Here is a 27,182-nt window from a genome sequence, read left to right as displayed (position 1 = left end):
CACGGGCGACTTCCCCCCCCCCCCCCTAGTAATCCTAATAGCCACTCTCACCGTTACTCAAAGTGAGGGAATTTTGAGTTTTCACCAGAACAGCCACAAATGGGAAATCTTCCAATGGGGACCCTTGTTCTGGTGACAACTAAGAGCGGATTTCCCTAATTTTAGAGAAATTTGGGCGCTGTGTTGACAGACTTTGGGCTTGTGTCCATGACACCAATTTAAGACACTTGTGCAGTTACTCAGAATTAAATAACACGTAAGAGAAAATTTAAATGACAGAATGTGTTGATGTCTGATAGGGTTTCATGTCCTCCGCTGAGTTCTGAAATATGTCTGCCTTACCAAAAATGGCCACTGGTTGTCACCACTTGCACATTATATGTTCATGGCACCAAACTGTATGGTTATATTCATTTAGAAGTTCAGTTTAGCCTTGCTTAAAGTGACACTAAACTCGGATGTTAAATCCTAAAAATACATTCACATACCTTAACTATTAGCAAAAATGTATCTTATTTGTATATCACTCGGCTGTAGATCGTCAAATCATCTCTGAATTCATGCCGGCCTGTCCTTCCTGGAGGGTACCTACTTTTGTTCCCCATGGTCTATGTGTGTTGTAAAGTAGTCACCGCTCCAAGCTCACTCCTGTGATAGACTACAATCTCAATACAAATTAGCTAACTAAATGTGAGTCTGTAGTTCATCACAGGAGTAAGCTTGGAGCATTGGCTACTTTACAACCTACACAGGGGAACAGAAGGAAGGACAGTGTCAGTACTAATTCAGAGATGATTTGAGGATCTGCAGCTGAGTGATACACAAATAAGACACATTTTTGTTAATAGTTAAGGTACTTGAATGCATTTTAAAGATTTTACTCCTGAGTTTAGTGTCAGTGTAATCTAAAGAGGAAAGGTAAATATATTTAAAAACAAATGAATGTTTCTGAGAAAGTAATCACGAATTAGACTTAAAAGCATGAGTTTTTTTTAATATATAAGCTATTTATTAATATAAATGCTTCAGATAAAGCACACATTGACATTGCACACTGGTCTATACTTTGTAGAAGAGCAGACTGCTTTTATAAGGAAGGGCTGTGATCACTGAGTATTTCCAATGACCCCCACCCTTCCCTCTAATGATCTAATCTAAAGCACTCCAGTCCTGGTTGCTTCCCCTTTTGTCCTGTCATTGGCTAGAAGTGGATTTTAGGTCCCCCGTCTGTTATGCTGGGAGGGGACAGACGAATGGAATCTGCTATCTGTAAAGGGACATTGTGAGAATCCATACATTGGGGCTCCTCATTATTCAGAGCCTCCACACCAGATGTGACTAGGACTCCTCATTATTCAAAACCTCCACACCAGAAGTGATCGGGACTCCTCGTTATTTAGAGCCTCCACACCTGAAGTGATCGGGGTTCATCCACAGCCTCCACACCAGATGTGATCGAGGCTTCTTGTTATCCAGAGCCATTACACTAGAAGTGACCGATACTTCTAATTTTCTACAGCCCCTACACCAGAAGACACCTTTTTCTAGATCCTTCACCCTAGAAGTGATCGGGGCTCCTCAATATCCACATCCTCCACCCCAGAAGTGACCGGGACTCCTCATTATCTAGAACCTCCACCCCAGAAGTGATCGGGACTCCTCATTATCTAGATCCTCCACCCTAGAAGTGATCAGGACTCCTCATTTTCTAGAACCTCCACCCTAGAAGTGATCGGGGCTCCTCATCCATTTCGCGCTACCACCTCCAGGGAACGTTGCTGGGCATGGCTGGCACTTGCTTGCAGTTTTTTGGGTTCATCACAAGTTTTGTCGGCTGGATCGGGGTGCTCATTGCCACTGCTACAAATGACTGGGTATTGACCTGCGACTACAGCATCAACACATGTAGAAAGTTGGATGAGCTCGGCTCTAGAGGACTTTGGGCAGACTGTGTCATCGCCATAGGACTGATTCACTGCAAACCACTGGCTGACATCCTAACCCTGCCTGGTATGTTCCCTACAATCCCTATCAGTCACTGACACATTTCATTGAAATGGCCACTACTCTTGTGTTTTTCAGACGATATATAATGAAAACAGCATCATTATTACTGATTCATAATAATTATTTTAGTAATAATATGTAATCAAACTACATTTTAAAATAGGGCTTGCATAAGTTACTGTGTTCACTGTGAATCAGGTTTTTGATTTAGGGCCAATATAGACCTATGTGTTTTGGCAAGTCACACTTTAACATGCACTTTACCATTACATATGTTGACGGTGCCATGCATTCTGATAAGCACACCAGTGCACTAAGGCAACATACATGCATTGCACTATATTGAGTTGCATGTTAACTCATGACATAATTGCGTTTTAATGCACCTCACAGATGTAAATGTTTGTTTATACAATTGTGTGTATTCTCCCACATCAAAGGTGGAACACTTCTATCCAGGATCTGTCTTTTAAGGTAAATAAATGATGAATACAAGCTGGATGAATATGACTGCTAAATAGGACCTTTTGGAAGTAGCTGTTTTCTGCACAATCCAGGGGATTAGCTGAATCAGTCCATTTGTAGGACAGAATGTGCCATATAGTTCTCTTCTTTTATTTCCTGCAGATATAAGTGGTTGGCATGTACACTGACCACTCATCTCTGTCTGATGTCACAGTTATTGTGGGTTATCAGGCTGTCTGCTCATATACCGCAGTGCTGTACAGAGAACACCGAGCCAGCCACATCAGTCTCTGTACAGAGGAGCTTAAACTCTAATGCCCCCACCCCACAGTCACTCACTATTCTTATACATATTTATAGTTCTGACATATCGCACAGTGTTGTACAGAGAACACTGAGCCAGCCACATCAGTCTCTGTACAGAGGAGCTTACACTCTAAAGACAACTCCAACCAACAAAATGAACACACTGGTAACTAACTCATCTAGCCTCCAGCGGACATCCCACGGATGTCTATCCACTTAGTGTGTGCGGAAGTGAATAGATTGTCTTACTGACGTCTTTATGACAACTATGGGTACCAGTGCTCACTGTACCAGTGCAGCAGTATCAGCTCTCTGTATCAGTGCCAAAGTACCAGTGCTCGCTGTACCATTGCAGATGCATCAGTGTAGAAGTACCAGTGCTCTCTGTATCAATGCAGAAGTACCAGTGCTCGCTGTACCATTGCAGATGTATCAGTGTAGAAGTACCAGTGCTCGCTGTATCAGTGCAGAAGTACCAGTGCTCTCTGTATCAGTGCTATGTACCAGTGCGTGTTGTACCAGTGCTCGCTGTATCAGTGCAGAAGTACCAGTGCAGCAGTATTAGCACAGAAGTACCAGTGCTCGATGTATCAGTGTAGAAGTACCAGTGCAGAAGTACCAGTGCTCGCTGTATCAGTGCAGAAGTATCAGTGCAGAAGTACCAGTGTTGGCTGTGTCAGTGCTGGAGTACCAGCAGTGACTACCAGCAGTCACTAAAACCATTACTGCTCCTGTCATTGAATCTGCTGGGCAGCCCCCTCCTCACACTGCTCCGGTGTTTGTTCTGTAATGGTACACCTCTCCACCTCTCTCCCCCATCCTGTTGCTTGTTCAGAACTCCTCAGCTTCCTCGTAAATCCATGCAGACTCACCCTTCACAGCCACCTAGACAGCCTCTATCTCCCGGAGTCCCAGCTTCAGGTCCAGTCCACAGCCACACATGCACCTTCCGTCTCCAGCCTCGTCTGTACTTCTCCTCCTCAGCCCGCCACACACTATATCAGGGGTAGGCAACCTTGGCACTCCAGTTATTGTGGAACCACAAGTCCCATGAGACATTGCAACACTCTGACAGCGACAGGCATGACTCCTAGACCCAGAGGCATGGCGGGATTTGTAGTTTCACCACAGCTGGAGTGCCGAGGTTGCCTACCCCTGCACTATATGAATGTTCCGTCCAGTCCGCTGCTTCTAGTTCCTATCTGCCTGGGTTTTAGGTGGCCTGAAAACCAGACACAAGAAGTAAAACCTTGGCTGCCCGGGTCAATCCCGGACAGGTGGCTACCCTTTATGTGACTGGTAAAGTACTTACCGTGTTTCCCCGAAAGTAAGACATCCCCAGAAAATAAGACCTAGCGCTATCTTCGGGGATGTCTGTAATATAAGACCTACCCCGAAAATAAGACCTAGTGTCTTATTTCGTGCAAAAAAAAATAATAATAAGACACTGTCTTATTTTAGGGGAAACACGGTACAGACATTAATAGCATAATAACCACTCTAAAAATGCCCTTCAAAATGAAGAAAGTACTTTCATATTTCTAAACCGCTAGGTTCCTTTTCAGGAACCAGATTAAGTGTCTAGATTGATGGTGCAGATCTACTAGACTTCCTATATCTGTGGTATCTGTTTGGTCAATCAGCTGCAACAGACTGTTTGCAGAGCTATTCTGAAAAGTTTTTAGCACAGCAATGACATTAAACTCAGGAATGATACATACAATGAAGTGGTGACAATTCAGCAGGCAATAGGGATTCTGCTTGATAAACAACACCAAAGATGATCACACTGCTTTCTACACGTGTTGATGGTGTGAATCTATAGCACTACTTCTTTGCTTATAAAGTGGATCTTATCTTTTGGCAACCATATAAAGACAGATGACTTCCTCTAGAAAATGGGTGCTGGGACATGCACCCATCTTTAAATGTGTTGAGCACTTCCAGAACCTGCCAATGTTTTTACTGGTTGATGGATGAGTACAGGGAACAAGTTTAAGCCCTCGTTCACACCTGAACGTTTTGTAGCGCGTTCTACGCTCGAAGAACGCTCTACAAAACGCTCACTGGAGTCAATGGACTCGTTCCCACCTTGCCGTATTTCCGCCCGTCCCGAACGCGCTACAAAACGGCCCACGCCTGAAAAGGTACAGGTAGTACTTTGGGCCGTTTTGTAGGGCGTTTTCCATTGGAATACAGCCAAGTAGCCTTCGGAATCGCGCGACGGTCGCGCAACTTTTTTACCGCGAATCGCGGTAAAAAAAACGCGCGACAGAAGCGCTTTTGCAATACGCCTAGGTGTGAACCCAGCCTTATTCTTATTCCAATTGAAATAGGAACAGTTAGCTAACATATGTAAGGAAATTTTCCAAAACGTTTACAATCTTTTTGTGTGCTATCAATCCATGCTGATCAGAAGTTCTTGTTACTACACATCTACACAGGCCAATTGATGCAAGTGATCCTCAAAAAGCTCACATTATTTGCAAGGTTATTTTAGTGATCTTGAACTACAAAATCAAAAACAAAATTGCTTGATTTACAGAATGTGAGAGTAGAATTCAAGAATTAGAGAGATTCTCACTAAACGGCATTAAATTCTATTTCTTATGTAGCTTGTATACATGTTGCTACACATATACACCGATCAACTGATGCAAGAGAGACTCAAAATGCTTACATTGCTTGCATGGTTCTTTTTGTGATCTTGAACTACACAATGTGAAATATAACAAAGCTGGAATTAACCTTTATAAATTAGAGATGTTCTCACCTATTTACACCACATCCAGATCATCTCCAGAGCAGACCAGATTTTTTTCCAGGCCCAAAATGCATCCTAATGTTTGCCTATGCTATATCTGGCCTCTGTTCACACCAGCGGAGTCCGTTCCAGACCAGACCAGAAAAATACTGCAAGTCTCATTTTGTCTGGTCTATTTTCTTGAAAATAGTTTTTCTGAGCAAATATATTGCTTGTCATTGATTACATCTTGATCTCATATACTCTATGTTTAAACTAGGGATGCACCGATACAGATACTCGTACTCGCCCAAATGCTCCGATGCCGAGCCCGATACCCGAGCTTCCGGTATCAGGAAGCTGGGCAGCGAGTCATTACACGCTAAAGAAAAGTTGTAAAATATAAAGAAAGTTGTATTTTGTGTCCTGCGAGATATAACACAAAACTGTTTTCAAAACAAAAGGACAACAGTACAGATGTAGGTCATGTAAAACAGTGAAGTGCAGGACAGATCTTTGCATGCTTTTCTTGTAAAGTGTTACTGTAATCTTGTCACAAAAAAAGAACACTTGTCTCCCTGTTAGTTTATATTTATTGCAGAGATTTCAGAAACAAACAAAAAAAATGATTGCTGAGTTTTGCCTGCTGCTGTTCTGTTAAAACTAATACATTCATTCCAGTCACTTCCTCCATATCAGTTGGGAGGGTCTGTGTGCTCTAATCATATATCAGTGCCAGAAAAACACTGCCTGGCAAAGCACTGGGACAATAACATGAGCAGAAATGCACATTTCTAGGGACAAGCTGAACACAATGTACCAAATGCCTTCAGTTTTACTATATTAACAGAAAAGCAGCATTTGTTTTTTTTTTAAAGAATGAGATGGCTGAAGAAATGAATGAAAGTAAACATCTTATTTTTCCCATTAAGAGCAAAGTGACAGGTTTCCTTCATAAGGCACTTCCCCACCCACTGATACTAAACTAATAACAAAAATGTATTTTATTTGTGCATCACTTAGCTGTAGATCCTCAAATATCTCTGAATTCATGCTGACACTGTCCTTCCTTCTGGAGGGTGGCTACTTTTGTTCCCCATGGTCCCTGTGTGTGTTGTAATTTAGTTCCCCATGCTCAGTGCTGCTGCAGACAAATGGGGAGGGCGTTGAAGGTATTATTGGATGGGGTGCCCTACTAAGAGAACCTTTCACTTTTTTTCTGAATGACTTGTGTGGCCATTAAGAAAGCAACTTTAATCAGTTACCCTCCACAATGTAAATAAATGGCATTGGTACAGTAGAAAAAGTTACCGCTTTGGGTAAAAACCGAATGCTGGCACCTAGCTAGCAGTCTGTCATTTGAAATGGCCCGTATAACTCTACATTATTCTATTAGGTTCCTTTGACAGACATTCAGCAGACCTGCCTACACAGTGATCTACCCAATCTGAATACCTTACTGCTCTATAATTCTGTACTGGCCTCTGCCTCCTCATGTTGGAGTACTGGGACGCTTCAACTGTCAAACAATATCTTGCATGGGTATGCAGCATGCTTTGTGAGGATCTGCAATAGAAGGCATAGCTCAGAGGAAGTGGGTGAGGAGAAGCAGGCATGGTTTAATGAGTATGAGTTATACTTATAGAGCATTCTAGAATAACAGCTGTTAGGGAAAAACACATTTTATGTCACAAATGTTTTTATTCTGTTTTTCAGCAGCAGGATGGCAAACTTTATCTGCAACCCACTATTACTATTATACGAGGCACCACTATTGGTGATACGTGTTACAAGTTAGTTGCTATATCATAAAGTTATAGTTTTAATATTGTAAAGTGTCACTCCCTCCTGGTTAGCAAAGATTTTAATTTCTCTCCGCTTCCTAGCTAGCAGTCTGGATTCTGCAGCCATTGGCCAGCAAGAGAGTGAATTCCATTTGTTAAAATGGCAACTGCACCTTTGTGAATTTGCAACTGGAGTGACATCATCAGCGGCAGAATCCAAAGTAGTGGATACATTCTTTAATTTAAAGTAGTAATAAGCACTCAATATATTTTTTTTAAATAATGAATTCAGATCAAACCAATATACATTTCCCTGCAAAGTATTTCCTAAAATGTTTGCCCAATCACTTACAGTCATTATGTTTCCAAACAGCTGGCCCCAACTCTCTCAGCTCAGGTTCCCTGAACTTCCTGTCCAGTACAAGATCACAATTTCCAGCATCCATCCATCTACTAGCTTGAAGGAGGAAAAGGGAGCAAGGGGTAGGGGAGTGGATTGTCTTGCTATAGCTATGAAGCACACATAGCTTACTAGGGTGACTCGATGTGACCCTGCTAGGGAAAGGAGCCACTCTAAAACAGGATGTCAGGGCCAGAGCTCAGGGTCCAGGGGATCAGCTAATTCTGCAGGAAGTTAAAACTTTTAAACATCAAGGAGAGGCATCCTTTCTAAGTGATTTAGTCAGCATTTGAAGTAGCTTAAAACATTTTGACTTTAATATCACTTTAAACATTTCTATTATTGTTTCTTCTTGTTATAACATTATGTTCTCCTGAGTGGGGCCCTTCTCTCCTTTGTAGCCACATTGGCTAATGCAAATTTTTTAAAGTAACATACTCTCATACAGAGCACAAGGAGTCATCCTCTCTCTCTCTCTCTCTCTCTCTCTCTCTCTCTCTCTCTCTCTCTCTGGATGATGACTTGGCACTGAGCATCAGGATGTTTCCCTATATCTTTTGATGGCTGTCATGTGACCTGTAATGTCCCTTCCTAAACTGCAGAGAACAAATGGAAAAGCAAACTGACAGGTCTGCTGCAGTCGTCAACCACTAGATCAGGGCTGGACAAACCAAAGGGGCAAGGTCGTGAATGCTTCTTAAAAATTCCAACTGGTTGGAGGTTTTGTGTAGTTGTCAGTAGTGCTGACTCCTAAAAACAATCCTGCTGGCTCCGAGATTGGACAGGCTTCTGAATTCCGACTTATTTGTCCATCCCTGAATTAGAGTATCCTCCAAAAAGTGGCAGTATATAGAGATCATAAAGCTTCAATGAAGAAACTGTATCCAACACTGCAAAAACACAGTGCTAACCACTAAGCCACCTTGTATGTCTAGGACAGGGAGGGGACAGTAGTAAAATAATGTGGCAGGAAGGTTTAATGGGGATGTTTGGGAGAAATTAGAGGACGAGCACCTACATCAGTTCCTGTGTAATTGTAATATCATTTTGTAGGTTTTTAATACATCTCATTCCATCAACAGCTACAATGGGCTGTTAGATGTTGAAGTATAGCTATAATGTAACAGAGGCCATACTAATAATGTGCTTTGTCTTTCATTAATTTTACACATTGGCTGTCAGCATTGTATTTGTTTTCATCAGCATTTAGTGTTGTATGAATAGAACAAAGGCAGGCATTAGCAGCAGTTAGGGTTGACGTTATCAGCCTGCATGGCACAGTACCATTAAATGCTCTTCTGTCAGGAGAACATGAGTACAAATGAAGCTTTTCTTCTATCTGTGCAAGACAAGATTTCATCCCTTTAGTGTAACATCTCTGTTGTTCTATGTGTTACACTCCTGCTATATGTATTGAAATGAAGAGGATTACAAAATCAATACCCCTAGTGATTTCTGCACAATGCTAAGCTTGCGCACTTAATTTACTGTGTCATTATTGATACTGATAACATCGCAATAATATCTCATGCTCTGGGGTAAACAACATTTCTGACCCGAAGCAAAGAATAAACATTTTGTCAGGTGTATGCAATGTGAACAAAGAGTGGGGCTGCTTTCTTATCAAAGAATAGCATTCAACAATTGAAATCCTGGGAGATAATGTTATTCAGTTATGACTATCAACAATACTGAAGACATCTAATCTGTACAGTGTGATCTTGGTTACTATAGCTGTTCAAGGGCTTTCCTTAGAAATTGTAATAATTAGAACAGAATTAAAGAAGAACTTCACAGCCAGGCCCTAAAGCTAGCCATATAGGTGTAGATGTCTCTTGTTCAGCCCATGTGAGTGGTGGAATCTACACTGTCGGCTATTGCATTCCGACAGCCATGATGATACCCATCTCTATACCCGAACAGTGACTGCATCTGATGGGTGCCGACAGTGCCACCCACAGCTCAAATTTCAGCTCAAATTTCAGTTGATTCTTCAGGAATTGGCCAAAATTCAAACTGTGTATGGCTACCTTAAGTCTTTGTTTATGTACATATATACTCTTTCATATATACTCTTTTGCCCTTTGCCTCCATTTACTGTGAAGGAAGTTGGGGTAGGAAGTAAAGAGTAGTGACCATTGTTTTTATCAGTGAGTAAGTAATTTAGAGAGTTTTAGGAGGGCAAATTCAGTGGAGTGTTATTGGTGAAAGCCAGATTGTAAATAGGTCAAGAAGGTTCCCTCTGGAGTTAGTAGACTAGGTGTTCTAGGAGTTTGTAGGTAAACGGGAGCATGGAGATTATCCTTAGGTTTTTTAGGTTGGTGGGGTCCAGTGAGGGCTCTTTAGGTATGGGGGTGATCAGTCCATGTTTTAGAGGAGAAGGGAAAATGCCAGTAGAGAGGGAAATATTGAAGTCATGAGTTAGAGAAAGTAGGATAGAGCCGAGGGTGACTGGTGTAGTGATGAAGGAACAAAGGTTTACCAAACTCCTGTCTAGTGACAGGGTCAAAAGAGGAAAGGATGCAGTGTACCGGTGGACCTGATATTGTAATTGGGAAAGATAACTGGATAGAGGAGATCTCACCACAAATTGCATGCGTCTTGTTTTCTAGATAACTGGAAATGTCCTGGGTAGTAAATGAGTTAGCGGATGGATGCAGTGAGGGATAAAGTAAAGAGGTAAAGACAGAAATGAGTTGAAGGGGAATGGATGATAGGGTGTTAATGAGAGTGACAAAGTAAGTGTGTTTGGCACCAGCAGGGGAGGAATTATATTTTAAGAGGGCAGCTTTATACAGCTTTATACACTATTATATGTGAAGTCTAACAAGGACCCAGTTTCACTGCCACACTCGCTGAAGAGCTTGGCTATGTCTTTTGAGACTTCTAGTATGATCTGTTTGCCAAGGCTGTAGTGGACACTAAATTTGTATGTATTTGTATGTATGAGAAGAGCAAGTGTAGCTAGGGAGGAGGAGAGCGAGCAAAAAAAAGGAGGGTTGAAGTGGCAAAGGTTTGGGGGGTTTGGAGTTGAGGACAGAGTGAGTGTGAAACTGATAAGCTTGTGGTCAGAGAAAGATAAAAGAAGTGTTGAAGAGGTTTCAAGGAGTGCAGAGGTGGGATAAAACAGGGTCAAGTATATTGCCATCAGAGTGAGTACTAGTGTTTGTCCATTGCATTAGGTCAAAAGATGAGGTTAGGTTGAGAATTTGAGAGGTAGCTGATGTGTTAACAATGATAGCAATGTTTTTGTTTTTTTTTAAATCCTCTTTATTCAAAATTTGTTTTTTTTTCCGACAATCAACAATAATAATTTACAACCACAATTAATAGTGTAATTTACAACAACATGATTATACATCCACATACATACATACAACTGACATTTAAGACACTGCTATTTTCGCAATTTAGTCCATATTTTAACATTTACATTTCTTGGTCAACCCTGAACGATCTTCATATTATATATGCCAAATCTTAAATTGGCTTCCCACATAACCTATCTAACTTCCTTCACCCTCCCCTTTTATATCGTGATATTTTCTACCTCCGTATTTAGTGCTTCATATTAAATAATTTTGTATATTATTTAGGTGTTTACTCCCGTATTATGTAAAAAAAAAAAAACAAACAAACAAACTCCCTACTACATATCTATAGTGTATATTTTACATATTGCATATTTCTGTTACCTATCCTCCCTTTATTCGTGGTATCACACCCCCTCCATTCTACCTCTATATTTAGTGTTTCGTATTAATTAATTTTATATATTATTTGTAGTGTTTATTTCTGTATTATACCATTATTTTAATGTCACCAATCCCCTGTTCCTGTCCCTCCCCCTCCTCACAATTCAGTAAACACAGCCTGGGATCCACCTCCAGTGAAATGATAGCAATGTTAAAGTCACCACGAATGGTCACCAAGAATGCACCATATAAAATAGGAGAACATCTGAATATGTTAATTGTGCCTAAGCAGTTCTCTGGAAAAATGTTCCTTTTGCCTTGAATTTCTCCTGAAAATTAGCATTTCTGGAGCTAGGCACTCCTGTGCTTTGAGCCTCATAGCTGTATATCTGCAGTGTTAGATCCTCAAAGGCATTGCTGCCTATGACTACTAGTGTCCTGAAATTTGAAGTGAGATATGGTGATGTAACTACTGTGTTGCTCACTGTTTTCCTTGTAAGAAAGAAAGCTGTACCTCAGGACCTGCAGTGCAAGGATTTCCCTGCGTCTGCATTCTGTGGATATGTGCATTCTGTACATCTTCTCTGGCTCCATGAACATTACTCACAAGTCATTAGATCACCAGTCATCAGGGGGCCAGTTCTTACTTGAGGAAGTAAAGCCCTGCCTCTACCAAGATGGTGCCGTTACACAGAGACACATAGTAGAACATTGCATGGTTAGTAAGTAATGGGGAAGAGACCAGCAGCAGTTTGCCCACACGCAATACTGGTGACTAGTGCTCTACATCCTCCACAATTCAAATCCTTTTTATAGCATAGTGGTGGTGTGGACTGACTTTATTGTAAACAAGGCACTTTGCCATGTCTATGTGCTAGACCCTACGCATCTGGTAAAAACAGGCCCTTAAGGTTTGGCTCTATAACAAAATAACTTTGAGATGTGTTCTCTTCCTTTGATTCACTGTTCCTCCAAATGAAATGTCATTGTGCTGCAAAGATCACTTTTCATCAGTTCATTGTGGTCAAAATCATATTTTCCTTTGCTTTGCTTCAGTTTCTTTGCCTGTTTACCTTCCCGTTGTGTTGTAGATATCCGCTTAGTTGATCACTGTGTGTCTTAACTAGATGGCACAGACTTTCCTGTTTTTCTACCACTTTCCAGAAGTACAGCACCCAGAAAAGTACCACACACTACTTTCTTCATCTCAGTGTTGTTCTAAACTGTATTGAAATCTATTGCATATGTAGGCCTTCACTGAATTCTGATGGGAGATTCAGGAGCTTGGCATCATTTTTGTTTGTTTGTGTAGACAGAGAAGAAAATATTAAAGGATGACTATAATTATAACTATAACAGCTATGCTTTGTCAATACATGTTATTATAACTCCAGACTGCTACAAAAATGCTTTGGCAACAGGAATTGAGACATAGCATCAATAAATGTATGATGAATGTCCTGTTTCACAATTTCTCAAAGGCCACATTAGTAAATTAGAGAAATAGACCAGCTATCCCTAATGAAAAGCAAATTACAGAGACAGAATTAAATATCTCTTTGCTATAAGGAACACTTTAAAGTAAACCTGCAATTATCAAAATATTGGAGACTTCATTGGTGACTTCTGTTGGCTCCAGGGCTGTCATCATTATCCTGGGTTTACTACTTAGCGAGTAAATTACCTGGAACAAGCATGCAGGAGTTGCATGCATGTTCCAAATCAGTGACTAAGTATAATCAGAATAGGAAGACATTCACAGATGCTAAATCCTTAAAAACATAGCCAACAGTTCTGATATTTCTCTCCTCAAATCTAGCCAAAACTAAGTTTTGTTTGTTTGAAATAGAATAGGGAAGAGTTAGAACTTCTTTCCATGTAACTCTAGGGCAAGCAGAGATAACAATAGCCATACACGGCTCGAACATTGTCTGATTTGTGCTGAATCGAGAGAATTGCAAGCATGCAAAATGCAAAAAACGGATAGCGGATTTGATTGGAAGGAGACAGGGGAAATTTGTCAGTTAAACATTGACTGCTTACAATTAGATGAAGTCATTGATTGAGTATCAGATAGCAGCAGGTGTCTGTCAGGATACAATAGCTGACAGTGGAGATTCCTCCATCCACACTATTTACAGTGGATGGAGAAACCTGCTGAATGGCAGGGGTGGACAAATAATATGGAATCTAGGAACCTGTCTGTTTAATCCAGAAGCCAGAAGCATTTATTTAGGAGCCAGCTCCATTGACACTAGATAACTTCAAAAGTTGGTGCAGGCTGTCATTTTTTAGGAGCATTGTGTACCTAGCATTTGCCCAGCCCTGGTGAACAGCTAGCTTAATTGTATTTCTTGCTGTTGGCATTCCAGTAAGAGCGCTTTTCCTTCACTTCCAGCTGTGGTAGCAACTTACCTCAAGGATGGAAAATTAGGAAAAATATTTTCAATTGGGAAAAAAAGCCTAATAGAGGTTCTAACCTTTTCTCCACTCTTTCCAATGCTGCAGAAAGTGTTGACCAGAGTTTTTATTTACATTGTGTTTGTTGCTATAGTTCTTCCAGAATTTCTAAAGCTGGTCATACATGAGGGGATCTGATTAGCCAGAGTTCAAAATATGTTATTTCTGGTGTATATCATGCTTGGCCAGTCATTTGCCATTAAATGGTGGGTTTATCTAAAGTTTAGAGAGAAAATGAATGGTTTATATATACATTTAAGGGTTTCTTTTCTTTATAAATTAGTGCTCTATATGTTTTAAATACATTTTTACAGAACATTTCCATGCAATAAGGTGAAACCAATTATCCTAATGCTACCAACAAACACAGCAATTGTACTACAGTCACAAAGTTAATAAATACCAAATAAAAAATAAATAAAAATAATATATATGTATATATGTATATATATATATATATATACATACATACGAGGGAGAATCAAAAAGTAAAGGCAATAAGCCAATTTATAAATTATGTGATAACTGGAACAGAGAGACGCTTGGGCAATGCAACATATTTACATAGCTTGTCGGATAGGTCGACCATACGCAGTGCAGCACTCGGACTTTAGTCGAATGATAGTCACATGGACAGAAACATGGATGCTCCACTGTGAGATTGCACCATCAAAGAACAAACATTGCACAGTGTGCTTTCTTTGGGCAGAGGGAGTGAAACCAGAGAAAATTCCATGGCATATGTTGGCTCAGTATGGTCATAGCACCATGAATCAACAAAAGGTTTATGAGGGGGCAGAAACGTTTAAAGCGGGAAGAACAGGGGTAACCGAGGAAGCTTGGTTGCAACCTAGTTCTTGAGACGGAGTATTCTGGAGAGAATTGTCACCGGCGATGAAACATTGATGCATCACTATGACCCAGAGAGCAAAAGGAAGGAGTCGCTCCGTGGTCGCTGGTACATCTTAGATGGTTGCACTCCTGGCTTTAGCAGCAGCCAAAAAGCTTCTTCTCTGCAGGAATACAGAAGCTAGTTGAATAATACAAGTGCATCATCTTGCATGGGGACTATGTGGAAAAGTGATATGTTCAAGTGCTCACAGTTACGTCTATTAATGCTGTTAAATGCATTTTGCATACAACATTTTTTATTTTTTATTTTTTTACCATGCAGCTGGTCTAAAAATCTTGGATATTACTGGAGACAAAGGTGGGAACTTCTTAATTGAATTTACATGTTTGCATTTTTTTGTTAACAGTTCCAATAAATGACAAGTATAGGCTCAATTTAAACCTTTAACACAAAACTAAGGATGTGTACAGTATATTTAGCCATATCACTGTAGTTTCCAAATATTTTTGCAGTTGAAAATAAGGATTCTTATCCTGGTGTGTTTTATGAATTGAGCCTATTGAAAGCTTTATACATGGTGAATTCACATACACTAGTTAAACAGTGTCTTTCCACTATAACAAAAGTAAGTATATCATTTATTGTGCAGGTTTAATGTGAATTTGTGCTGACGTAATCCTGTTTATTGGTTGGTGTCAGAGAGGTGCTTTTTGCAGATGTTGTTAATGTGTTGCTTATCACTCAATAAAATGCATTCTCTTGCTGTTGACAGCTCATATCCAGGCAGCCCGTGCCCTAATGATAACAGGCTCTTTACTGGGGCTTCCAGCCGTCTTCCTGCTTCTCTCTGCCATGCCCTGCATCCGAATGGGCCATGACCCTGGAACAGAGAAACACAAGCGCTTTCTGTTGGGTGGAGTGCTTATCGTCATTTTGGGTAAGTCAAAGAGGAAATTCACAGTGGGAGATGCTCTGCTATTGTTTTCACTTGTGGCCGGTATGATTAGAAAGGGGGTGGCTGGTTGTGTATGAAGTGGTATATGTATTTGTAGAGTAATTTCAAAAAATAACAACACGCCAACATCACTGGAATAATAGGTGATAAGTAATACTGCATGAGTGCCAATAAAGTTGGCTAATACAAGAATTTACATGTAAGAACCTGGTTTCCCTGATTGTTCTGATCATGCACATAATTATACAATGCACTATAATTGTATATTATTGTGGAGATAGATCACTACAGAGGAATTAACAAGGGGCATTGAACAAAGAAGATTAAGTGCACCGAATAATGGTATCATTTATTAAAAGAGGACATCATGGCTGCTTGATTGGAAATATGGCATCATGTTAAAATCAAAATTATGTATGTGAAGATATTGCGTATGCATTTGAAGCATGCAAGCAGGGCTAGATTTCCCACAAAGCCACCGAGGTCCTGGCGGGTAGTTTTATTCTACATTTAGCCCTGCTTTGGTCAAGCAGAGTTAAATGTAGAGCGTGGGAAGCTGCAGCTTGTTTTATACAAGTGATCTTGGCGAAGCCTGCTCATCCGTCCTCCCCTGCCACCCCACCCCCCCTCCATGGTCCACCCCGTTTCTCCAGCTTCCTCTGTCCCCCATGGCCGCCTCTCTCCCAGCTATGGTTTTCGGGGTCCCCCACTCTTCTGGGGGACCCAGGACCACGGAAAGGTAGTTCAGGATGGAGAGCGGGGATCAGAGCGGAAAACATCAGTTCTCAGCTCTGCTCCGTGTGAACACTGAGACGGTAGAGCTGCACGTGCACCCTTCCCATCTCAGCTGTCACAGGAGAGCAAGCACAGTGCTGTGCTCAAACTCCTGTATTGGAAGTGACAGGTTCAATAAAGAGAACCTGTCACCTCCAAATGCTATCACGCAGGGGCTTGTTAGTGCCTAGCAGGTGGATTTGTATTGTTTATTGTTTATCAAGCAAATTTTAACAATTTTGTTTAAAAAATGGCTATGGTTTACTCCCTCTTGTCTTTTCATGGTGCAGTCTCCATGTCCTTGACACTACTCTCCCAGACGCACTCATCCCCAATCTTTCCCTTTCAGTTATCTTTCCCTTCCTCATCATTAACCATTATAGATAAGAGGTAATGTTACACCCCCCCCCCCAACAAATCTTTGATATCAGAACCACAAATATAAAAGGGTGAACTTGGCCTTTAACCCATAGTGGATTGAGTCCAAGCTGATGCAGGTAAATAATAATCAGAAACATGTGTCTGCAATATTCATTTTTTATTTACTGTTTTTGCATTTTACAACTCAAACACTTTTTTTTGTCATTTATCATCTTTTATTGTTCTTTCTGATAATAAATAAAACATTGAAAAAAAAATAAACTCACACAGCTGGATAAGAGAAATGACTCATCGCTCTTCCCGCCTGCTCTGTATGGCGCAGTTAGAAAAAAAGCTGCTGCTGTGCTCTCTCTTTAGAAAACCCATAATGCTCTGTGACACCAGCGTCATTAGTGCACCCTATGTTAAGTGTTTATTTGTAAAATAAAGATTTTATTTACATGGTAAAAAATATTAAAGAGTAAAACATGAACAAAAAATGTAAAATAAAACTGACAGAAATGTATTCTAGTTTCCCTTTAAACCGGAAACATACACATAACATTAACTATCTCTTCAGTAATAAATCTATTAGAGGCTGATGTATTAATGTGAGTGATCATTTTAGTGCCCTGTCCCCTTATGTGAGGAAGTCAGCTGATTACACAGCAAAGGACCCAGATAAGAAATGATGGTGTTGTTTCCTGTGACTGAAAGCATATTACATGATAGGATGTAACCATCTGTCAGGCAAAGGAAGCAGGATAAAAGACAATTTTTCCACATATGAATGCATTTTCTTCCTAAATATAATTAACATAATGAAAGAATGAGAAAATGTAGTTACAGACTTATTGGCTTTCATTCAAATTACGTTAACTTTGGCAGAAGACAGAAAATGTGGAGGGAGGACAGAAATATTCAATGTTTCTTATCCTTTAAACAATTATGAGAAAAGTAATACAAATTATTTATAGCAAATGCATTATGTCTGTTTAAAGTAAACAGTAGCGCTACTGTCACCTGCTTATTCAGGGTAAAGTGACATTGTCTCCTCATTGCTACCCACCAGCAGGTATACTTACCCATCCACACTCCCCGGCTGCCTCCCCATTGCAGTCCACACTGGGTTATGCTGGGTATTCGAGGTGAAAATATTGTATTAAAAATCTCTTTGGAACATTCGATAATGCTACCACAGACTTTTGTTAAAAATTCTGTTCAGTTTTAACATTCGATTTTAGACTAAATGGAGTTTCTCGAACAAAAACCACATTCCCTATTAGAATTTCGTTTGATAATTTTTTTTACATTCTGCTCCTTTGATTTTTCTGTTGTTACAGTTGAAAACGTTCATCAATTTCACCCCATTATCTATTAGGACATTTTACAACTGCTTTCGAGCAAATTCTGTTTATACCCAGCTTAAGCTCTGGTGTTGCAGCACATCACTCTGCTCCCCGTTGTACTCCATACACAGACTATCCTGCATGCCAAAACTCAGCATTTTGCAATACGGGTTAGGGTGAACAACCCCTGACGTTGACCTGAACTCAAAAAGTGAAGATTTGCTATGTTATAGGGAACATTTCGAAATGTTAATTGTACCTAAGCAGTAGTCTGAAAAATCTTCCTTTTGTGTTTGCACTTCCTGATATTTGAGGGTACCTAGGCACTCCTACAGCCTCATAGTTGTATATCTGTATTGTGAGATAAAGGCAATGCTGCCTCTGACTGCTAGTCTCAGGAGATTTGGTGATGTCACTTCTGCGCGGATCACTGTTCTCCTTAATGGAGGCTCAGACATAAGGAAGCAAAACCCTGCCTCTACCAAGATGGCTGCCTCCACACAGACACAGTGCAGAACAAGGCATGGTAATTAAAGGAAAATTATGAAGCGAGTGATTTTCACTTAGCCTCATAATCTGAGCCGACCTGTGTCAATGAAACTGTCACAGGTCGGCTCAATAGATCGGGAAGTGAGAGAACACATACCGTCGCTCGCTCACTTCTCCATCTATCCGTGCAGAGAGCCGTGACTGTCACTCACGGCTCCCTGCAAGGATTCCCCCTCCCCTGTCTGATCCTCCAGCGCTGACTGGCGGAACGGATGGGTAGGGGGCGGGTACAGCTGGCTTTGCCTCTAGATAGGCAGAGCCAGCTGTCACTCACGCAGCTGGGTGGAACCAGACAGAATTGTCGGGATCTGTTCCGGCTGCGGTGTCTCAGTATACCGCGAGTTGTAGCTCACGGTATATTGAGCTTTGGGTGACGGGAGGACGCTAGTTTGTGTCCTTCCGTTACTCTTAGGAGAACTATGGGGTTAAGCCCTAACCCCATAGTTCTCCTTTAAGTACTCATTTTTGTTTAGGTGCTAAAATAAGTACTAATCACCCAATCCATGGAGTTGGCACCAGTCCTTGGAACCTCTCCACCCCTCTGCTGCAGCTGTCTAAGGTCATGTGAGTCATTACATTCTATACACAGTGTATAGGACATGAGGATGCCAAGGAACATACCATTGCTGCACAGGAGAAGGAGACAGCCTGGAGCGAGCAGTGTCTAAAGGTGCCCATACACTGCTCGATTCTCGTACGAGAATCGGACGAAATCCCGCGATCGTACGAGAATCGAGCAGTGTGAACTAAGACGTGCGACCGTTTCTACTGTACGGTCGCACGTCTTTTGTCGAAGCAACATGTTCGAAACCCCGCCGAGAATCGTACGATTCTCGGCGGGTTTCTAGCCTGCTCGCCCGATAGCTGCGGAACGGGCCGGTGTGCGCACACGCACACTGCCCGTTCTGCATTGCCGTCATCGGAAGCCCGCCCCTCAGCGGGGCGGGCTTCCGATGATCGCAAGTACGATCTGCCCGTCCAAGGTGGGCAGATCGTACAGGCTTTTAATGAGCATACGACCCTCGCAAGAAAAAAGTCTTGCGATGGTCGTAAGGTGTATGGGCACCTTAACCCCATAGTTCTCCTTTAAGTAAGGAGGAAAATATCACCTGTAGGGAGACTACAAACAATACTGGTGTTTTGTTTTTTTTTTTTTGGGGGGGGGGGGGGGACAGCTTCCAGAGTCCAGTTCTTCTTTAACTGTTTAGGCAAACACAGCATTACATAGTTCCACAGTTTGCCAATGGCACCAAGGGTTCAAACTTTAGGAGTCTGGACTAGCATAACAGAACAAAACAGGTAGCAAATTTACAGTGTTAACTATTTTGATTAGTGAGCATTGAATATTTTTCATAAATATTTATAAAAGGAGAGTTACCCTTTAAACCATAATAATCTCTTCTTTTGTGAAGAATTTCTGCCATTATACCTTGATAAATCAGTGAATGCTCAGAAATCTTTTAGAAATAGTTGTCAGCTGTAGCAATTACTTTTTCTTTATTTTGTATTGTGTAAGAATAATTACCTCGCATAATAAATCCCAATAATTCTGTTTTGTGGTTGACGTAGCTCTGACTTACGTCTCTGTTTATGACAAGCCATCGTCTTTCTAAACCCCGCTGCTGATGCTTCATGATCGGCACAGGAGAAGGATGAGTAATGTCCAAGGTAATATAATGAGTGAATCATCACTGAGTCACCATGGTGTTGCCAGACAACTGATACTTTCTTAATAGGTGAGCATGACCCACACACCAGTCAATTCACCTCCTGGCTGCTGATCAGTAATGACAGGAGACATCATTACTTTACCTTTTTCTACAAATGCTTTTCTAGAAAGGCTACAGGAATAGGCAATCAGGATCAGGCTTCATAGAGGAAGGAACTGCAAATACATGTGAAATACTATACAGAAAAATATAACTATATAATATATAGAAATCTTGCTTTTGAAGTCTATTTTTGAACCAGCACTTTCAGGAGTGTCAATTGACTGGTCCCACATTGTTTTATTTGTATTTGGGCAGCTTAGATGAAAGTAGTGCTTGCTAAAGTTATTCTTTAATGCCTATCTACGGATAAAAAAAACTCCCTTTGCAGGGGGGCTACCCCCACACTGCAAGACTTAACTGCTTGTTTATATCTGGGGGAATTGTATAAAGGACTTTTACTTACCCGATCCTTGCACCACCAGTGGTCAACACTGACCTCTCTTCTCTCCGCTCTGGCTGTGGACTGTCCCTCGCGTCCCCACATCTAATGCAGGGATATGGGCTTTGCAATAGACAAGATGGTGTCAGTGGGCCCCTGACTGCTGGAGCAGAGGGGGAAAGAGGCTGTGGGCACCAGTCTTGGGATCAGGTACCTTGTGGTGCTGGGTAGCCCCACTGCAATAAGTTGGGGTTTTTTTATTCGAAGGTAGGCTTTAAACCTAAAAATCTTGAAGTTTAAGGCCTCCTCTTCAGCTGACAGTGTTGTCACTGGGACAGGAAATGAGAGAATATCTCTGTATCAGTGACATTAGTAGAGTTGGGTGTTCAGGTGGCCATACACTGTGAGTTTTTTCTCATTCAGTGACGAGTGCTTAACGAGAAAAAACACTAGATTTCCCCATTCATGCTAAACAGTGTGAATCTTCCCTCCTGGGCTATTGTATTCATCAGCCGCTGCTCTAGTGGGTGCTGAATACCTGAACATCACCTGCATCTGATTGAATGCTAATACTGCTCGGCTGAGGAGGAATTGACAATTGTTGAGCAGAAGGGTGTCAGCGTGGGCCATACACTGCTTGAGTCCTTCTGACTCGGCAGTGTATGGCCAGCTTTAGAAAGAGTGTCAGTTTTATGTTTGGGCTGTATTTCATCTGAGATTTTTCTTCACTTTCTCTCCTGGTGACAACATTGTCATCGGGACAGGAAGTAAGGGGAAATCTCCCCGCAGACAGCAATACAGTCTAACAAAGGTTCTTGTGCTTCTTGCCTTTCTAGTTTTGGCTGCAGTCCAAGGAACTAAATGCTAAGAAGCTCGCACAGCAAAAACCTTCATTACATAGGCATCAAATGGATCTCATGAACAAAGGAACATAAAACAAACATTCCGATTGTTGCCTTCATCATAAAAATGTGTATTGTGGAAAACATGCAACGGAGGGTGGCATCGCTGTAACATGTTCATCTGCTTTTGGATGATTCAGTTCTTGGCACAGTGCTCTCTTGAATGCTACAAACCAGCATTATATGTGATAATAACCACCTTTGTGTAGGTCACTTGTGCAGATGCTGAGGTAACACAATGTGCCAGGGTGAATCAGGATATATAGGCGAAGCGACTCAGTCATTTGCCAAATTATACTAGACATCTTTAATTTAAAGTGACATTAAACCCTCAGATTTTTTAACATAAACCAATACTGTAATGTGTGCCTTACTGTAATCCATGGTAGTTTCCCTTCTCTTTGCTGCTCTTCCTTTTAAATCCTCATGTCTTCTCATGCTTGGGGAGAACTTCCCTTTTCAGCTCAGGGCCTCTTCCTGTAGTGCTGGCTCAGGTTACAAGAAACGTATACGCAGACACCGTGTATCCATTCCAGAGACAAGGCAGTCTGCTGCAAAACAGAAGTTCTGCCCAGCATGAGAACAGATACAAATGTAAAAGGAAGAGCAGCAAAGAGAAGGGAAACTACCATGGATTACAGTAAGGCACACATTACAGTATGGTTTTATGTTAAAAAATCTGAGGGTTTAATGTCACTTTAAGGAAGCTGCATGTTTCACTGCCATCCCAAATCAAAAAATAAAGTGCTTATTCCTTATCTTAGGACAGTGAGCACAAACGACAAGGCTGAAAAGCTAAATGAGGTTTGGAATAATTGGTTGCTATTAGCCTATATATGTCTTGTAATCCAGTGGTTCTGTATGCACAGTTGGCCTTAAATGAGTTCTAAAGTCATATCATACACTATCCTTTTATAACATCAGCATTGTAATAGGAATACATACTATAGTATGTAATGCAAAGCTGAAAAAACCCTTTTATGTAGTGAGTGCTGCTTTCCATCTGCCCATCAACAACTTCCTGGATTCCCAGCCTGCTTTGTGTCTCTTTCCCTGCTGCTTGATGTGATGCAATCTTAATTTGTCAAGACTACATATCCTATCATGCATTGCTTCCAGCAAGCAATGATGATTTTACATGGTTGGAAGTTCAGGTCCTGAGTTGTAGATCTGATCACCAGCATACACGCAATAAATCCTTGATCCTTTTTAAATGTATTGAATCATCATCACAATTTGTCATACGCAGCCAACATTTCAAGGTCACACAGGGTCCCTTCCTCAGGGCGATATAGTGACATCAATATGTTGCCCTGAGGAAGAAACCCTGTGTGGCCCCAAAACATTAGCTGTGTATGACAAATGGTAAAGATGAATGAATAAATTGGAAAAGGATCAAACATTTATTGTGTGTGTGCTGGTGATTATGCAATCTACATTTGAGTTCTACATGGTGCCACCCATGTCATCACTACGAGCACCACCATCTTACAATATCTGTAATAACTCAAGGCAACTGGACTTGCTGTATTATCCTAGAAGACGTTCCACTGGTCATCCAACCAGCTTTCTCAATTCAGAATGAATTGTACAAACATTATCTGGAAATAAATATGGTGAATGTTGCTCCAATCCACATAATCTGTTAGTCGCAACCAGGTGTTGATTGCATTTGCATAATTGGAGCTAGGGGGTGTTAATAACCTGCCCAGAGAGAGGTGTTAAAACTGCATCGTATGTGGCAGACAATAGATGTCTCACCCCTCCACCTCTATTCAAGCGTGGGGGGTGATTTGCATAGCCGTGTCCATTATCTCGAGAAGCGAGACAAACCCCTTATTTTTTAGATTTGTGATCAAATTAAGATATGCGGATATGCTTCTATGACTGTTTCCAGAAGGCTCTACTGTGATCAATACTGCATGTAGCTCAAACCACTGACAACTGCTAGTGAGTTAATGAATTTCAGAGTCTATTTAAATATGAACCAACATATTCCACCCACATGATAAATGGATTGAAATTGCTTTACTGGAACCTCTTCGTTGGTTTGATTATTTCTCTGAGAAATATGCTCACTCTGACTTCCTTTGTATTACTTCTAAGTTGACTGACTTTGTAAAGCACCTCTTTCGGTTAAAGAAGAGGGAATGTATTAAATATCGGAATGTTAAACATGGATAAGTAAGTGGAATATGTTCCCTTCTGATGCATTAGTATTTAAATAAGTAACTATTGACTGACTCACTTTGCAGGCAGATTCAATTTAAATGCTGTAAAGTCAATTGAAGTCCATGAAGAACAGGTTATCAGTTTGTAGTTTACCATTTTATTTTTGCTAAATGCCAGACTAAGCATATATAATCTACTCTTGGCTGTGGCCTGAAATAGACTCAGGTGACCTGTTTATTCCATATTGGGAACCATTAGATAACCTTCTATATTAGAAGAATCTCTGTCCGGTGTAACTCTGCAAATATCTGAATGACAGCCTTGTTTAAATCTGAACAGTTATCTGTAAGGTCAATGTACAGCTACATATGTTTTTCCATGCAGTGGGGCTAACCCCGCACTGCATGGGTTAAAGAAGAACTATGAGGTGAGTGCTTTTCACTCATGCTCATAGTTCTAGCCGACCTGTGACAATGAAACTGTCACAGGTCGGCTCAGTAGATTGGGAAGTGAGCGAACACATACCGGCGTTCGCTCTCTGCCGTGACAGGGAAGGAACTGGATTTCCCCCTCCCCGCTCCGATCCTCCAGCGCTGACTGGAGGAACACACGGGGAGGGGGCGGGTACAGCTGTCTCTGCCTCTAGATGGGCAGAGCCAGCTGTCACTCACGCAGCTGGGCGGATCCAGACATAATTGTCGCCTAGGGTGACGGGAGGACGCTAGTTTGTGTCCTCCCGTTACCCTTAGGTAGACTATGGGGAAAAGCCCTAACCCCAAAGTTTTCCTTTAAGTACTCATTTTTGTTTAGGTGCTAAAATAAGTACTAATCACCCAATCCATGGAGTTGGCTTGCTCTTAGAGCAGTCCTTGGAACCTCTCCACCCCTCTGCTGCAGCTGTCTTAGGTCCTGTGAGTCATTACATTCTATACACAGTGTATAGGACAGGAGGATGCCAAGGGACATACCATCGCTGCAGAGGAGAAGGAGGCAGCCTGGAGGGAGCAGTGTCACAGCCGGCTGGCTCCAAGGGTCAGGTGAGTATCATTTTTTTATTTTAGCACTTAGACAAAAACAAGCACTTAACCCTTGCAGTGGGGCTACCCACTGTAGAACAGTTTTGCCTGGAGATCTGCTTTAAATCTGTCCATTCTGTTCTATAGGTTCCCAGTCAGAACATTCAGATCTGTGCAGGAAAATTACAGCTCTTTCACTTTGATTGCTAGCCAAAGTGCAATTTAGATTTGATTTAGATACAAATGATAAGACTGATTACATGCGGTTTTGGTGCTATGCTTTTAATTTTTAAAATAATCCCAGGATACACTATGTGTTTTTATACGTTTTAATAAAGACGTTCTTGAATTAAAAATAAATAAATAATCCCAGGAAGAAGTAACACTGTCACCTCCCATGCTAGACTTGCGTTTGACATTATGAACGATTGGCTCTTTATTTAAATATGTTGCCTACAATATGAATTAGCTTAAATCTTAAAATTATATTAAAGTCAAAAGGATTTTAAGCTTTTTCAGATGCTGATGAAATCTCCTACAATGAATGCTGCTTCTTGATGTATAAAAGTTTTAGTTTCCTGCAGAATCAGCTGGTCCCCTGAGCACTGGTCCTGACTTCCTGTTTTAGAGTGACTCCTTTCTCATGCAGAGTGCTATGCAGTCACCCTTGTATGTGCCAGTAAGCTGTGTGTGTCTCCACAAGCACACAGAGACAACCAATTTTTCTAATCCCGCCCCCGTTGCCACTCAACTCCCTCCTCCCTTCTTCAAGCTCGTAGGTGAAGAGTTGCTGGAGTCTGCTCAGTCCTTTGTGATCTTATACTGGACAGGAAGTGTGAGAAAGCTGAGCTGAGAGACTTGGGAAGCATCAAGCCATGTTATTATGTGTACATTTACAAAAGAAATTAAATGTATGTTTTAAAGAAACTAGGGTATGTACCTGGATTTCACCTGGTAGCAACCTGTTGCAATCCAATGTATAGCAGACTGGCAGAGGGAGAAGCAGAACTAGGGGACAGTCAGTTTTGCTGAAGTGCTCATGTGTTTACAAGGAACATGCTAGCAACAGAATAGAGCAGAGAGAGAGAGAGATGAGTGAAGAGATGAGCTTGGCAGTCTGCTGCTTCTCCTCAACTGTTCAGTTACAGACGGGGGGGCTCAACACCTGTAAGTGTTACTTAACTGCAGTAGAGAAAAGTCAGGCTCTGCTCTCTGACAGACCTGTGTAAATATCAGGGTTGAATGGTCAAAAATACAAATTACAAATCCGTTGGCAGGTAAAACAACTCTCATATATGTATTTAAGCTGTGTATTTAGCTGTTTGCCGGGAGTTCAGCTTTAAAGTATGTGAGAACTTAGGTGTTATTGTAATGAATGATTAAGTGAGTGTGCCAGTCTTTCTGTAAGTGGAATATATTGTCTTTGAAGCCTTTACTATACTACCATGTAACATGTTGGAAATGGGGCACAAACAACTGGCAGTACATTGGTTCTCAGTACCAACAAATGTAAATCCTGCAGCACATATAAAACTTGTAAACTGCCCCAACACTTAACCTCCCCCCTGCCTGAACCCTTCAAACTTAACACCTTCTAAAGTTACCCACTCATATACGAGTTAACCAATAGCCCCTATTACTACCTACTGTATATTAGCCAATTTGGTGGTGCAATGGTTTGTTGCACTTCTACAACCCTGACCAACAGTCCCTAGCTGAGCCTGCCCACACATAATTTGTTTGGATGGGATGGTTTGTGTCCTCCAAGACCAGAAATTTTGTGACAGCCACAAAATGTATATTTTGTTTTAAATCAATTTTAATATCCGTTATACCATTTTTTGCTTACACTGCTCTTTTTATTTTTCTTCTCTATAGCATTGAGTGCCATCATGGCCACCATATGGTATCCTGTGGCCACTCATAAAGAAACCACCATTGTGACTTTCGGATACTCTCTATATGCTGGATGGATTGGAGCGGCATTTTGTTTGTTTGGTGGAATAGTCATTGTCTGCTGCACAGGAGAGTCTCAGGCCTTCATGGAAAACCGATTTTATTATTCATCTCAAGGGTCTGGTTCCCCAACCCATGCCAAGAGTGCCAACGTGTAGTAATAAAGTAGTCAGACAAAGCTGACTCCCCGAGGCTGTCAGTATAACATTGCTGATGGACGATGATAACAGATGTGCCTTTATTTGCAGTGTAAGTGCCATAAAATGGTGATTAAGTAGTATTTTC

At 41.2% G+C, this 27,182-nt stretch overlaps 1 protein-coding gene across 1 annotated transcript; it reads left to right on the top strand.

Annotated features, from left to right (window-relative positions):
• Nucleotides 1–1,708: 1,708 nt before the first annotated feature.
• CLDN11 (claudin 11) lies at nucleotides 1,709–27,182 on the top strand. The gene is made up of 3 exons (XM_018553772.1): nucleotides 1,709–2,010; nucleotides 15,486–15,650; nucleotides 26,820–27,182. The coding sequence occupies exons 1-3, from the start codon at nucleotides 1,785–1,787 to the stop codon at nucleotides 27,053–27,055; spliced, it is 627 nt and encodes a 208-aa protein (XP_018409274.1). The 5' UTR covers nucleotides 1,709–1,784; the 3' UTR covers nucleotides 27,056–27,182.

Source organism: Nanorana parkeri, unplaced genomic scaffold (genome assembly GCF_000935625.1).
Source record: "Nanorana parkeri isolate BGI_ZX_2015 unplaced genomic scaffold, ASM93562v1 scaffold129, whole genome shotgun sequence".
Classification (NCBI taxonomy): Eukaryota; Metazoa; Chordata; class Amphibia; order Anura; family Dicroglossidae; genus Nanorana; species Nanorana parkeri.
Note: the sequence above shows the minus strand (reverse complement) of the source record. Positions and strands in the feature narration are given on the sequence as shown.